Source organism: Pieris rapae, chromosome 7 (genome assembly GCF_905147795.1).
Source record: "Pieris rapae chromosome 7, ilPieRapa1.1, whole genome shotgun sequence".
In the NCBI taxonomy this organism is placed as follows: domain Eukaryota; kingdom Metazoa; phylum Arthropoda; class Insecta; order Lepidoptera; family Pieridae; genus Pieris; species Pieris rapae.
In genome coordinates, this window is record NC_059515.1 from 2,827,933 (window position 1) to 2,843,128 (window position 15,196).

Sequence of the window (15,196 nt, forward strand, 5' to 3'; positions counted from 1 at the left end):
AAAGTGATGTTTATTAACAAATAGTATGCACTGATTTGATAAATTTATTCGAGTAGTTACGAACAGCGTTGGCACAAATTAGATTACACTAAAATTGTTTTACAGAATTTACTGTGATTAAGTTACCTATTTACTAAAAAATTGGGTCAATTAAGGAATGTCAATAAAAACTTAATTATAAAAAAAACTCACCATAGGATATTATAAGTAGTTTTTGGGAGAATTTTTGTCATTTCCACAACCTCCTTTCTGAACTATTTCGTGAGATTTGTGGCTCGTTCGTTCAGCTAATACAATTTAACTAGGATATTTGATTGGTTGTACAATAAATATTTCGCATGACGCCCCTCCTCTAAACATGCTAATCATCTTTCAGCACGATTTAACATAACTATTATTAACATTTATAGGAAATGGAAAAACTGATACATATATATATTTAATAACGCTTAGATTATTACTTATTATTCAACATTGCGTTTTGTACAATTCTACGCTTATTTTTTTACCTTTTCTGAATGCACAGCAGGTACTTTCATTTAAGTTCACAGGTGTATGTTTCGTACATTGACTTTTACATTACTTTCGTATTATTCTCTCGCCAAATAATGTTTTTTCGTCTTAATTCTTTTGTTTACCAAACCCAGGATGAAGTTCAAGTATATCACGATGTATTTAACTAGACTCATGATCGAATGTCCTCTATCCCGCATATGCTATGATAGGTATACCGTACAATCACGGGCCATTGTCTCCTTAATAAACATATTTTTGTCCAAGGCGCGACAGACAGCCCCTCGTGCTGAGGCTGATTCAGCGCAGAGGAATCAGTCACCCACGTAGACCTGCATTGCGAGGCTAAACAACGTACAGAAATCCTCGGAACAGTGAGGTCGCTCCGTGAAGCCTGCGAAGTGCCCAGGAAGCTTCTGTTCTTTTGGAAGGACTTAGGCTGGCTTAGTTAGCCAGGACTTTATGCACAACAGACCTATACCCGTATATCCTAAAATTAACTTGTAGCGTTATCCTGTATTGATTACTTACATGCAAAACTTCTAAGCGGAAGACAATTTAATGATTTTTTTAGGATTTTAATGGCGATTGAGCTAGTCATCATTATACCAAAGTCGGCCCCAGCTGCGTACTAATATTATGACTGTCCATTTATGTAGGAAATGTGCTCTAGTATGCGTATGTTTAACACTGGTTCATTTTCACATACTCCTATGGGACGGATTTTCAACAGGACCAAAGGACTACGAGAGCAGGTGCAGCAGAACTGACAACTTCACATGAACTCGAAATGATGAATATAATTTTATACATTTTGTTATGAAAAATGTATGGGATCGTTTTAAAAATTTGGCATTAAAATTATTCAGTAAAATATTGTTAATAATGTGCAGTAAAGTAATTGAAACAGGTAAATCAATAAGGCAGTAAAATAAACAAAAGAAAGAGTTCCGAATGGGTAATAAGATATATAATATACACGCTTAGTAGGTGTGTTTTAATATTTGTACCTACTTGAGGCAACTACGCGGGCTCGTGATTAATATATATTGAAGGCAAACGTGGCGCCGCCCTCATTAGCTAATATAATAAGATACTTACCTACAGCTCAATCACATAGAAGCTAATAGAGCAGCAGTTCAAATCTGATCGGTATTTTTTGCACCAATACATTTTTTTGTAAATAATTCACTCTATGTGTGTATAGTGTATTTTACTTATTAAAGTTCTAATAAGCATACGTATGATCATTGTGATTCTCCACCAGTCTCTTCGAACCAATATAAATAAGCTCAAGAATGACAGAAATCCAGGTTCTGACAGTATTCCAAATGAAGCCTTAAAATTGGAAAAAATATCCTTAAAAGATTGATAACCACATTATTCAACAAGATATTGAAAAATGAAGAAATAACCAAAATTGGGGTGAATCTAATATATTTCTGTTGTATAAGACAGGTGACCCTTCAGATATTGGCAATTACCGCCCTATCAGTCTTCTAACAAATTTGTACAAACTGTTCGCAATATATGTTTAAAAGCATCAACCTATAGAACAAGCTGGATTTCTGGCAGGATATTCAACGACTGATCATATACACACGGTAGATTTAATAGTAGAAAACATCAAGAGTTTAACCAGCCCCTGTATCTATTACGTTTTGATTATACTAAAGCATTTGACTGCATCTCACACAAAGTATTTGGCAGGCGCTATCATATCAAGGCATACCAGCTGTATACATAAATATTATAAAAGGCAAATATAAGTAGAGTACCAGTAAAGTAAAACATGACAGATTTGAACCAAAATTTTGTAGTAGTAGAGAAGAGTCCTCCAAAATAGTATGAAAGAACTGCGATGGGAAAGGAAAGGAATACAAATAGACTCGAAATATTTGAGCAACCTACGTTTTGCAGACGATATAGTATTGTTTTCAGGAACGCCAAATCAATTACAAGAAATGATAGAAGACCTAAGTACTGACAGCAAAAAAATAGGACTACAAATAAATACTTCGAAAACGAAGGTTGCAACAAATAACAACATTTACCGTATTATGCTTTATGGAACAGCCATCGAGTATGAAGACAGTTATACTGATCTTGTTAAACAAGTTTCATTTAAGAAACAAAGACACGACAAAGAACTGGAGCGCCGCATAACCAGAACTTGGAAGAAGTTTTGGAGCTTAAAATAAATCCTCAAAAGTAAGCTCCCACTTAAGCTAAAGAAAAAGGCGGTGGATTCCTGCTTGCTGCCATGGCTTACATATGGAGCACAAACTTGGATTTTCAAAAATAACACAAAAACTAAAATACGTTCGTGCATAGAAAGGAGTATTCTCGGAATTCAATTACGCGACAAACGTAAAAGTGAATATATTCGCAGAAAAACTGACAAAAACATTATTATTGATGCTGAGCAATATGTCCAAAAACTTAAATGGAGATGACCACGTAGAGCATTATACAGGTTACAGATGGTCTACAGCAGTAACTGAATGGACTGTCCCAAAAGAGACAATAAATAAAGGAAGACCAATAGAGCGATGGGCTGACGGGATCGCGAGGGAATTTGGAAGGAATTTGATGACGATGGCACACAATAAATTAGGGTGGAAAAAGTTGGAGGAGAACTTCTCCCGGACAGGGGCTGCATTTAAGTTATAATTTTATTTACATCTATTTTATTTTATTTATGTAAATGTGGAAGAATAAAGGCTTATTATTTTTATTATGATCATTGTGATTAATCTTGTAATTCGGAGGTATAAATGAAAATACACTTATTATTATTATTTTATTAATTGCTTACAAACTAATTCGATAATTAATATACACAACATTACGTTGATTCGATTTATATAATATCACAACGTTCGAAGGAGGCGACGTCAACACAAAGTAAAAAAAGGTAGGACGCAGCGGGCGCGAGCGAGGGGCGCCCGTCGCGTCCTCACCCGGCGGTCCTCCGGCGGCACGAAGTACTAGAAAAAGACCGACACCGCCCGGCGCCGACGGAGGAGCGGGGCACGACTAGTTCGATAGATTAGTTCATTAATAATGCTTCACTTAATATAGTAGAGGCTCTATATACACTTAGCGCTGGAAGAGGGGATTAGGGAAGTCGGGGGGGTGGGGCAGAGGTGCGGGTGGAGGTCGGGCTCGGCGCCACGCCACCAACCAGCACGCTACCGCGGCTGCCACGGCCACCAGCGCTAGCAGGGCTGTCAGCGCCAACGCGACCGCCAGCCCGGCTGCCGACACGCACACCTCGGCGGCGGCGTTGCCGGTCGGACCGTCTGATGCGTCGCGTTGTCGGGCCGCGCGAGATGGATCGCGCCGCTCCAGCGTCAATATCTGATTCGACTCCACGGTCACCTCTTCGCGTAGACGTCCCGATAACGCGTTGTCATCGATTACGTCACGCTTTTTGCGCTTGCCGAAGGCGTCGTTACCCCGGCAGTTCACCTGAAAATTTCATTATTTGATATTCAGGATTGATAGATAGACAAGTCGAAGTATTTTTGCTCTTGCGTAACTGTTAACTGCTTGCTGATGCTGATACATTTTAGTAACGATATGAATCTGTCAAAAATATCTGTATTTATGATGTGCGTTGAAATTTTTACATACATATAGCTAAACAAAATTATTTTAATTGATTCTAAACTTTTAGACATTCTAGTATAAATGAAGTAGTTATTATAATATATGTTATTTACCGGTTGGCATTTTCCAAAACAGACACGTATATTACATTGGAATCGTATATTATCACTGCTTGGGAATTTGAAAGCGTTGAAGGCTGCCCGCAAAGCGGTGCCATCCTCGCTTCTCTCCCATTCCCCAAAGATGGCGGCGTCCGTCGCACAGCCGTCCGCATCAGTCACAGTGTATTCATTTTCTATGTTCGTCGCTACTTCACTTGTCTTTGCAACACAGCTTCGGGCAAAGCCGCCATATATACCTTAAAACGTAAGAAAAGAAACTTATAAAATAGCATTTAAAATATATATACATATATATAAAACAGAAAACTTTATCTTAACAAATAGATTAATTCTGTACGGCGTCTTAATATCATTCGAATACTTTACATTTAGTTATAATTCATTAGCGAGAAATAGCAACCGTGAGGAAGGCACATGTATCATTTACGGGTTGTGCGATAGGGAGGTTTCAGAACAAATTACCTAATTCTGTTTACTAGTGCAAAATTAAATATTAAATTTGACATCAATTCAATTCAACTACACAGTGTTTAACTTACTTGATGGTTGGACATCTACTTGCAGTACCAGGTTCTCTCCAATTTCGGCAGAGCTAACCTCATCTCCTGTACGAGAAACAATTCTCATAGAGCAAGTAGGCGGCGGGCCTGTATTCGCTATAGTTCCCGCAGTTGTTAACATTGACACGTTGAAAGCTAATGTCACGTTTTGTTCGCCCGTCTGGTATATGCACTTGATGTGGAACGCCTTAGCGTTTGACGTCACAAGCTTAGGATGTTTCTGCATTACCAGCACAAAGCTTGCTAGACCCTGTAAATTTGGTGGGTAAGTTTTATATTTTGAACTTTTTACTTTCTTTAATTTACCACTATAACACCATTAAATGCAGTTGAAGATGTGAAATCTCAAAAATAAAAAATATGTATTTATTTCAATTAATTAAAAAATAATTATTAAAACTATTCTTGTGAATGATATTTTCAAACGTAAAAAAAGTCCTTAAATTGATCATTTTAAACAGCCTACGCTTTCGCAAGCCATATATGTTTATACAAGTCGTCTGCTTGGATGTATTTAGACGCATCAGACTTACATAACACAAAGTTATGTTAGTTGCTTTTATCTTGTTACTTAAGATAATTATGTTGTACAATACTTTTCATTGGCGTTAAATAGCATATGGATCGATATCAAATCGGTTTAGAGATTCAACACTTTGTATAATTCTTAAATTAAAAAAAAACTTACATTAACATGAACTAAACCACAATCGCCAAAGTGGACCGTAAAGTCAACAGGGCTTTCTTGGTTTTCTGCTGTGTGCACTATGAGGCGACAGCGCTCGTCCTTGCTATAGCCTTTCACGTAGAGTACTCCATTGAAGTCCTTTATCTTTAGACTCACTTGTACTCCATCAGCTAAACAGTGTACCTGTAATAGCATTAAAAATAAGTTTCAACGTCACCCATTTTTCCAACGAATTCTTATGTTCGCAATACGTTCTTTAATGCTCAAAGGCATTTAAAACATTAAATATTTTGCAGTGTGTTTTACCTATATAAGACAGATGAACGTGAATTGTATTTAACCGAAAATTTATTATTTACCTGCATATCCGGTAGTGGGAAGTCAGTTCTATACGTAATATTTGGAGTTGTCGCATTACATGCTACTTTCGGATTGCCGACGTAGCCTGTTATGCAGGTGCATCGCGAGCGATGACTTACTCCGGTACAAGTGGCGAATAGACCGCAGGGTTCAGCTTCACATACTGGGACGCATTTTCCATTCATGCATTTTGCATCATCAGCACATTGTTCGTCTACACCACAGCCAATAGGGACACAGGTATCACCTTTAGAGGTAAAACCGCGCTCTACGTCACATACACATCGACCACGTGCGTCCACTATTTTGCCATCTGTTTCAAGACACGGCTCACATTCACCAAATTCGTTTACTCCCTGTCCGTCAATGCATTTTGTTATTGGTGCTGAAAGAAAAATTTAAATTAATAACTATTATAAGTACATATACATTATACTTCAGTATCCACTAGAGGTGTTGAAACACAACTTACGTTTGTATGGTGTACATTCGAGCAACGCGTTTCCTTTGTATCCTTGTTCACATTCACATATCATGGTCCTAACGGGATTCGTATCTGTTACTAGACATTTAGTGTTTCTGCCACAAGGCTCTATTTCAACACAAGGGTCAACACATTTGCTATTAAGACACGCTGTTCCCTGTGGACATTCAATGTCCGAAGTACACAATTCTTGAGTCTTATTGCAACCATCTTTGGTGCTCTGGTAACCCGGTGGGCAGACACAGTACACTTCATGTAAGTGAACTCTGCATTCCGCCGGCTCATTACAAGCGGATGCTGTACAAGGTTCTACGCATTTGTTGTTGACACACGATTTTTCAGAAGGACAATCCGAGTTTGCTCGACAACTTATAGGAGTACAAGCGAGGTTAGGGTTTCCAGTTGTTCCAATTTGGCATCGACAGAAAGCTCTGTGTTGTTCTCCATAGCACTCGGCAGAGTCTCCGCAAAGATCGGGCTCCGCGGAGCAGGCTGGTACGCATTGATTGTTGATACAGGATTCATCGTCGCTACACTGACTATCAGCTCTACACGTTACTGAGTAGCAACCGGTATGAGGATCCCCTAGAAATCCAGGTCGACAGGCACAGACCGGCTTATGATCGCGTATTTGGCAGTCAGTATTAGGTCCACAATCACATGGATTCTTGCAGAAAGATGTTACGCAAGCGTGGTTAGAAGTACAATCGTTGTCGATTTCGCAAGTGACGTCGTTTATTGTGGTGGCTGGACGACATACACCTCCTCCACCACTCACATATCCAGGTGGACATGAACATAACATTGTTCGCACCGGTAACGTAGCAAGTACTTCACATTGCGCTGGTGTCACACAAGGTCGTAAAGCAGTACATGGGTTGACACATTTTGCTGATAAGCATGCCATCTTGGAAGGACAGTCCGCGTCCACGGTACATTCAGTGGTTATTTCCGGCTTACATTCGATGTAGGGGCTGCCATTATAACCAAATTCACATTTACAAACCGGTAGATGATTACGTACAAGGCATATTGCGTTTCGTCCACAATTGTTGTCGGAGAGGCAAGGGTTGATACATTTGTGTCCTCGACATAATTTGTCTCTCGGGCAGTCTCCGTTTGATCGGCACTCAATTGGGTTACAATTTGTATATGCGTCACCTTCGAAACCTGTCCTGCACCGACATAGCGGATGATTTCTTTCTACATAACATTCAGCGTTAAATCCGCAAGTACTATTTAGTAAGCAAGGACTGACGCAATTACCGTTGACACAAGCCTCGTCAGATGGACATTCTGTATTGGTCCTACAGCCGACTATACGACAAGAACTGTAAGGGTTGCCATCGTATCCGTCTCGACAGGAGCAGACAGGTCTATGATTTTTAATGAAGCATTCGGCGTTGTCACCGCAATTACATGGGTTTCGGCATATCCTATTAACACACGATTCTTGGTCACTACAATCGGTGTCAGATGAACAACTTAGTGGTGGTAATTGGAGCGGGTCACAAGCTCCTTTTACGTTAGGCACGTAGCCTTCTGGACATCTGCATATTAACGTACGGAACGGTATACTATCCGAAACTGAACAGCGTGAGTTTCCAGTGCAAGGTGTTAGCTCAGCACAAGCATCTCGACAAACATCTCTAAGGCACGCCTGTCCGCTGGGGCAGTCTCCGTCCATTTGACATTCAGGCTGTCCAATAACCGGAGGAACTCTTTCACATTGAGTCAAGGGATCGCCAAGTGGGAGTGTTGAAGGACATTTACAAGAAGCGGCGTGGTTTTTCGCGAAGCACTCCGCGTTGGAAGCACAAGGATTCAGGCCAGCGACAGAGCAGGCGTTCTGACATACTCCACGGACGCAAACACTATCATCATTACAGTCAGATTCCACTTCACATTCCGAAACGTGACACCTGGACAATGGATTTCCGTGTGTCCCAAGAGGACAGCGACAGTTAGATCTATGAGATTTGCCATAACATTCCGCACTTATAGCGCACGGAGATTCTACTATACAAGGATTGATACAGGCTCCATTGTAACATATGTCACTATCGGGACAATCTCGGTCAGCTGTACAGCTTACTGTAAGACAAGAAATAATATATATATTATATAGATAAAAAGATATATAAACTTCAAAAAAGATAGTTCAAAATATAAAAACATACCTTTAATACAATCAGTGTAGGGGTTGCCAGAGAAACCATTTTGGCAGAAGCAAACCGGATGATGGCGTACAACAGTACATTCGGCATTGGTGCCGCAAGCGCAAGGATTAGCACAGGCGTTGTTTATACAAGCTTGAGACAGTGGACAGTCAGAATTAGCTTTACAACCAACTGGTACAACGGAATCTTGCGACGCTGAAAACGATATTTTAATTATATGATAAATATGAATTAAATACTTGTAAATAATATGTAACTGTAACATAGCTAGTCTTAACTTAGGGACACCAAACTCAAATGAAAAACTAATTTTCTAGGATCCTTAAAATATGCTATAATATGTAATAGTTTACGTTAAATGGAAAGGAAATTGTTTAACCCTTATTGTTAGTACTATAAGTTCATCCTTATTACGAGTATTGTTATTTACCTTACATTTATACACATAATAATATACATAAACTTACGTGGAGTACAACGTATGCGGGCGTCGCCAGTGTAACCCATCGGACAGGAGCACACAGGTTGCCTTTGCAAGACGCGGCAGAGCGCAGCAGGTCCACATGCGCCCACACAGGGGTTAACGCACACACGGTCAACGCACGCACGATCCTCCCCACATTCCTTGTCGCTGTAGCAATCCCACTTTGCAGGCTGTCTTGGTTCTGGAATTAATTGAAAATCCTATTATTTATTTATGCTTCAAAAATGATATACTTAATCTTTTTTCAAAGGTAAATGCAATGCAAAATAATAACTTGAATGCACTTTACAAAAACAAGACAACCAATGAAACAATAAAATTTCTATGTTTGCATATAAGCCGAGGAAAACAAGATTACAAAGCGGTTACCACCTACTATAAGATATTTTCCAATTAAAAAATAATACCTGTGTTACATTCAATTCTTGGATTTCCTAAATATCCTGGTGGACAGCTACAACGTGCCACATGGTCGATCGCCTCACAGAGGGCGTTTTGTCCACAAGGTGCTGCTTTGCACGCATCCACACAGTTGCCGCGGCGACATATTTGGCTGTTGGCACACTCGTTGTCCGAGGAACATTCTCCTTGTGGTGGCACTCGACAGCCCGTGTCTGGCGCGACTCTTCCACCATCCGCACACACGCAAGCGACCGCTCGCAACGGTAGTATGTCAACGGTTTTACATAGCAATCCGGATTCGCACGGGTTATCACGGCAGAGATCGATGCAACGTGAATTGACGCAGGCAAAAGGCGCAGGGCAGTCTGAATCTACTGAACATTCATCAGTTTTTTCGACTGTTACACATCCGCGTAAGTAGGGGTCACCCGATCGGTCTGGAGGACAGGTACATATCGCTCGGTGGGCGCTTGGGGTACATGTAGCGCCAGGCGCGCAGGCATATTCGGAACAAACGGGCTGGCAAACGCGGTTCAGTCTATCACATGCTTTAGTGAGATCACAATCTTCATTATATTGGCAAGCAGCTGCGACGCACGCACGTCGTGGATCGCCCTGCGTTCCCGCGGGGCATCGACACGTTGCTGCATGGGCGATGACGTCACAAACTGCATTACGTCCACAAGGTGTTTCTAGGGCACACGGGTCTTGACAGTACCCATTCATACAGGACTTGTCGAAAGGACAGTTTTCATCGACGGTACATTCGGCTGTAACAACGTAAAAGTTGATATAAAAAAAATCGTTTAAACAATTTAAAATAGTTTTAATATCGTATTCATTTTGGCGGTAAATATTATAAAAAATACTGACGTGTATAGCAGGCACGTGCTGGGTCGCCTGCAGTGCCAGGCGGGCATCGGCAACGCGCTCTGTGTCTGTCGGGTTCGCAGAGTGCTCCAGCACCACAAGCGCCAGCACACGCGGACACACACCGCCTTGACACGCATGCCTCTGCCGCACCACATTCCGCGTCTGAGAGACACATACTTCCATCTACGCCTGCAATATAAATTATTGGTTTAGTGAGATAACATTGTTATACTTGTTCTAACAATATTTTAGTATCATTGTAATATTAATTAACCAATATAATGGAACATTTTAAATTGTTACCTGGTGTGCAAGCAACATTTGGATCTCCTTGCAGTGGTGGTACACAAGAGCAAGAAGCTCGGTGTGCGACAGCACGACATTCCGCGCCAGCTCCACATAACTGCGAATCGCATGCTAATGCACAACGACCTTGAAGGCATCGTTCTTCTTCTCCGCAATCATTGTCTTCGCTACATTCACCTTCTGCAAAATCAGTAGTAACTTAGCTTTAAGAAATATGTTGATTCTAAATATGTGCTTGGTTATGAAGAACTTATAACTTGACAAAATCACTAGTTTTCCAACCAGCCAAGTATTAAAACGCCTGAACGTGTTCTATCTCTCCAAGCTATGAAATAATATTACAAAAATACTGTACAACACATTTCTAGATTTTATGATCTATAAAGAGCTAAAGTTTTTCATTATGTAGAATATTGTTGAAAAATAATATCTGTTGGTGGTGTATCATACACATAATAAAGTGAATCATTCGTATATATAAAGGTACTATATATACACACCGACACCGTATGTAAAATTTTTCTGATATTTTTATAGTATACTTACGATACAAACGGACTTGCATTTTTCAATTAAATCACGGCTGTAAATGAAGCTTCTTATTAGTGATATTTTATGTGTGCAAATATAAGGCGTAAAACTTACTCGGATTACATTGTACAGAAGCATCACCACTCAAAGGTTTAGGACATTCACAAACTAATGTTCGGAATGGTAGAGTATTTGCAACGCGACATTCCGCTCGCACACCACATGATGTGGAGTCACAGGGGTTCTTACATCTTCCTTGTAGGCAAGCTAGATTTGGCCCACATTCTGCATCGTTGGAGCATTCGGTTTCTTCAAGAACTATAATGATAAATATTAGATAAGGATGTTGATATTATTAGTTTGTTTTTTGTTTTGACACTTTATTGTATTCGCTTAATTTCGCTGGTCGTGTCCACACGTTCTAGGGACGGCACCGCTTTTTTTTATATTTTCGTATGTAAGTTGATGTTGACATGTGTTTGTCCTAATTTTGTGGTCCAATAAAAAAAAAAAATATCTATGCTATGCTAACTTACAAAAACCGTTACTCACCGGGTTGGCAATTTATTTTGGGATTGCCATTAGTTCCTCGTAAGCATTCACAGACCGGTACGTGTCTAACAACTGAACATTGAGCGTTTTCAGCACAGCTTCCTGGACATGGATCTTTACAAACATTTCCTCTGCAGGCTAACCAAGATGGGCAGTCATTATCAATGGCACATTCTTCGGTACGACATTCTACCCATGGATTACCACGAGCTCCAAGATTGCACTCGCACGAGGCGATATGTCCCCGAGCGATACATTTGGCCCCAGCTCCACATCGGATTCGCGAGCAAACTTTTATGCATGTTCCGCTATCACAACTTTCATCATCAGGACAGTCATTGTTGCTATGGCATTCCACTGAGAAACAAAAATATTCGTTATCGTTTTAAGTCTGACTTTTAGTATAAGTATTTTATTAAAGAGCAAGTAGTTACTATAGCACCAGGACGGCCTTAAATAAATACATACCAGAATAGCATCCAGTGTAAGCGTCTCCTTCAAATCCTTGTAAGCAAGCACAATGAGCTCTATGCTGTCGTGCAATACATTGAGCATAAAGTCCGCAACTATTCTGTGTGCACACTGGGACACATCTGGTATCTACACAGGCCATGTTGTCAGCGCACTCTTGGTCTCTAGTGCATTCTGGCAAAGGCTGTGATGGTGTCGAAATTGTAATACGTTCACACTTAACAAATGGATAGCCTGTGTATCCTGCAGGACATGAACAAACAGCTGAATGTCTTACTCCAGTACAGATAGCGTTAACTCCACATGAATCGACACAAGGGTCTGAACATTTTCGGTTCATACAAGCGCGATCACCGGGACAGTCGTCGTTTACTACACACTCTGGGTATGAACAAAAACCATCGCGGCATGTTCCATGAGGTCCACACGGGTTAGGATCACATGGATCTAACACTGTAGGTGAAGTGGTAGGCACGTCTATAAAAAATGCAAATATTTATTATTATTTTCATTTGAAATAATTATCAGGGGATATTCATTTAATTTAATTAGGTTTAATTAAAATGAATACAAATTATACCTCTCGTTACGCAGTTGTAGAATGGATCACCAGTAGTCGATGGAGGGCAGGAGCAAATTGGTGCATGGTCAAATACGCGGCACATGGCCCCGTTGCCGCAAGCTCCGAGACATGGGTCTATACATTTATTTCTAACACAGGCGCGATCCCGTGGGCATTCAGAGCTTACTACACATTCTGGCCTGCAGCCAACGGAACTAGCATCACCGCTGGTCCCACTCGGGCAAGAGCATACAGCATTATTGTTTACAACGGAACATAACGCTCCAGGACCACATGGTGATGGTGTGCATGGTGGTGCTACAATAAAAAAAATGAAAAATAACCATTTATTTGCCAAGTGTTAAAAAAAATGTATTTTGGTACATTTATGTAAAGAAGATATTTAAATCATACCTGTTATTACTATATCACATCGTTCAAAAGCATTTCCTCTAGTACCCGTTGGGCATGAGCAAAGTGGTATGTGATTGACAGTTTCACAGTCAGCGCCCACTCCACAGGTGCCTTCACATGGGTCTCGACATTTAGATCTTATACAAGCACGAGCAGGGGAACAATCAGAGTCCGCAAGACATTCAGGTCGACAATTTGAGTAAGGATCCCCTCTTAGGCCAGGCTCACATTCGCACGATGCACCGCTACCTCTGGCCCGACAAATTGCTCCAGGCCCACAAGGTGATGGATTGCATGGGTCATTTGGAACATCAGCTGTAAATTATAAAAAGATAATGAAATTATGCTATTTTATCAGATGTAATTTTTATCGGCGAAGCGAATTCGGAAGCGTAATTTGAACAAGTTTGCTAAACACCAAGTTTCGCTAATGAAACCCATGCCTAAGTTTTAAAAGCGAAAACTTTAGTGGATTGCATCCTCATTTTGACGAAAATATAATTTAGCAACATTTTACGAGACGTTGTAAGATTAAGCAATCTTCCAACAATGTCTGTCTTACGAATATTCTCGACGGGTCGGCACTCTGTAAGGGGGTTTCCGTATGTGTTGGGAGGGCAGACGCAGCGTGGTTCGTGGGCTGCCGGCGTACATAGAGCGTTGTAGCCACAAGCACCAGGACAAGGATCGACGCAACGTTTATTGACACACGTGAGTCGCCAGTCGCAGTCACCAGCGCTGAGACATTCGGGCCGACAGTTTGGCGGCTCGCCTATGTAATTATCTCGACAGCGACATGACTCTTGGATGCAATCCGCATTGGGACCGCAATCGCGGCATGGCGACGGTACTTTGGCTTCAGACTGGATCACTATAAGAAATATTGTTTAATGTGTCAAAAGAAAGTGAATGCAAATATTACACAAAAGAAATGTGTTTGCTTTCTTTATATACTTTTTCCTTTCGTAATTTACTTACTTGGTATACAACGAATGAACGGATCGCCAGTGTATCGTATAGGACAGCTACAGATAGGTGAATGGGATGATGTATGACATATAGCGTGTGTACCGCAGGCACCGGGACAGGGATCCTGGCATTTTTTATTACGACAAGCCTGATTTTGGGCACAATCAGAGTGGCTTCGGCATTCAGGTCTACAAGTCGGTGGCTCGTCATACATGGGAGGACGGCAAGAGCAATGAGCCACTGTTCCATCCGCACGACATATGCTATTTGGTCCACATGGATTGGGTGTGCATGGATCGGACACCACGTGATCTATAATAAGTGTAGATATATAATTATTATATAAAATAAATAAGTGCGTATATTTTTTGCTTAGAGCTCCTTGATTATTTAAGTATGCCGTATTAGCTTTAAAAGACTACATATAAATAAAAAAATGTGGCTGAAAACTAAATAGATTAAAGAAATACCTATAACGCGTCGACAGGCAATAAACGGATCTCCTTGAAGTGGCGATGGACAATCACATATCGCCATATGGTTGTAGACATTGCACACGGCTTCCAAACCACAAGCGTTATTACATGGGTTGATGCATTTGTAATTAACACAGGCTTGGTTCTTTAAGCAGTCTTGATTGATGGTACATTCAGGTCGGCATTCCACATAAGGATTTCCGTGATAGCCCGCTATGCAAGAGCAAGTGGCGTTCTGACATTCAGCGTTGATACCACATGGTGACCTTACGCAAGGATCTACAGGTGTTAGTGAGACCGAATCTAAAAAACAATTGAAATTATATAAAGTAATACTTGTTTTATTTTATTACGATAAGAGAATATTGCTATGATATTTTATATAAATATTATTCAAACACCATAATCTTCTTGTGTATGATTACGGGGATTTGTTTATATTTGAAACATTGTGACACAACTTTTTTACTGTTTAAATAATTCTGTTTATACCTTTTATAACTGCGTAACATCCAACGAATGGGTCTCCTCGATATCCGTCAACACACATGCAGATAGCGAGATGGTTCACAGCTCGGCATTGTGAATTACTTCCACAAGAGCCTAGGCATGGATCCATACATTTTTCACGAAC

The 15,196-nt window shown here is 40.5% G+C and overlaps 1 protein-coding gene across 1 annotated transcript; it reads right to left on the reverse strand.

Annotated features, from left to right (window-relative positions):
• Nucleotides 1-3,309: 3,309 nt before the first annotated feature.
• Nucleotides 3,310-9,029, reverse strand: LOC123689366 (neurogenic locus notch homolog protein 1-like). Its single transcript, XM_045628995.1, is given in 8 exon segments — nt 3,310-3,987; nt 4,242-4,486; nt 4,790-5,060; nt 5,499-5,681; nt 5,858-6,243; nt 6,331-8,361; nt 8,364-8,432; nt 8,990-9,029. Coding segments are annotated over 8 exon segments (3,597 nt in total). The 3' UTR covers nt 3,310-3,615.
• Between the last annotated feature and the right edge of the window lie 6,167 nt (nt 9,030-15,196).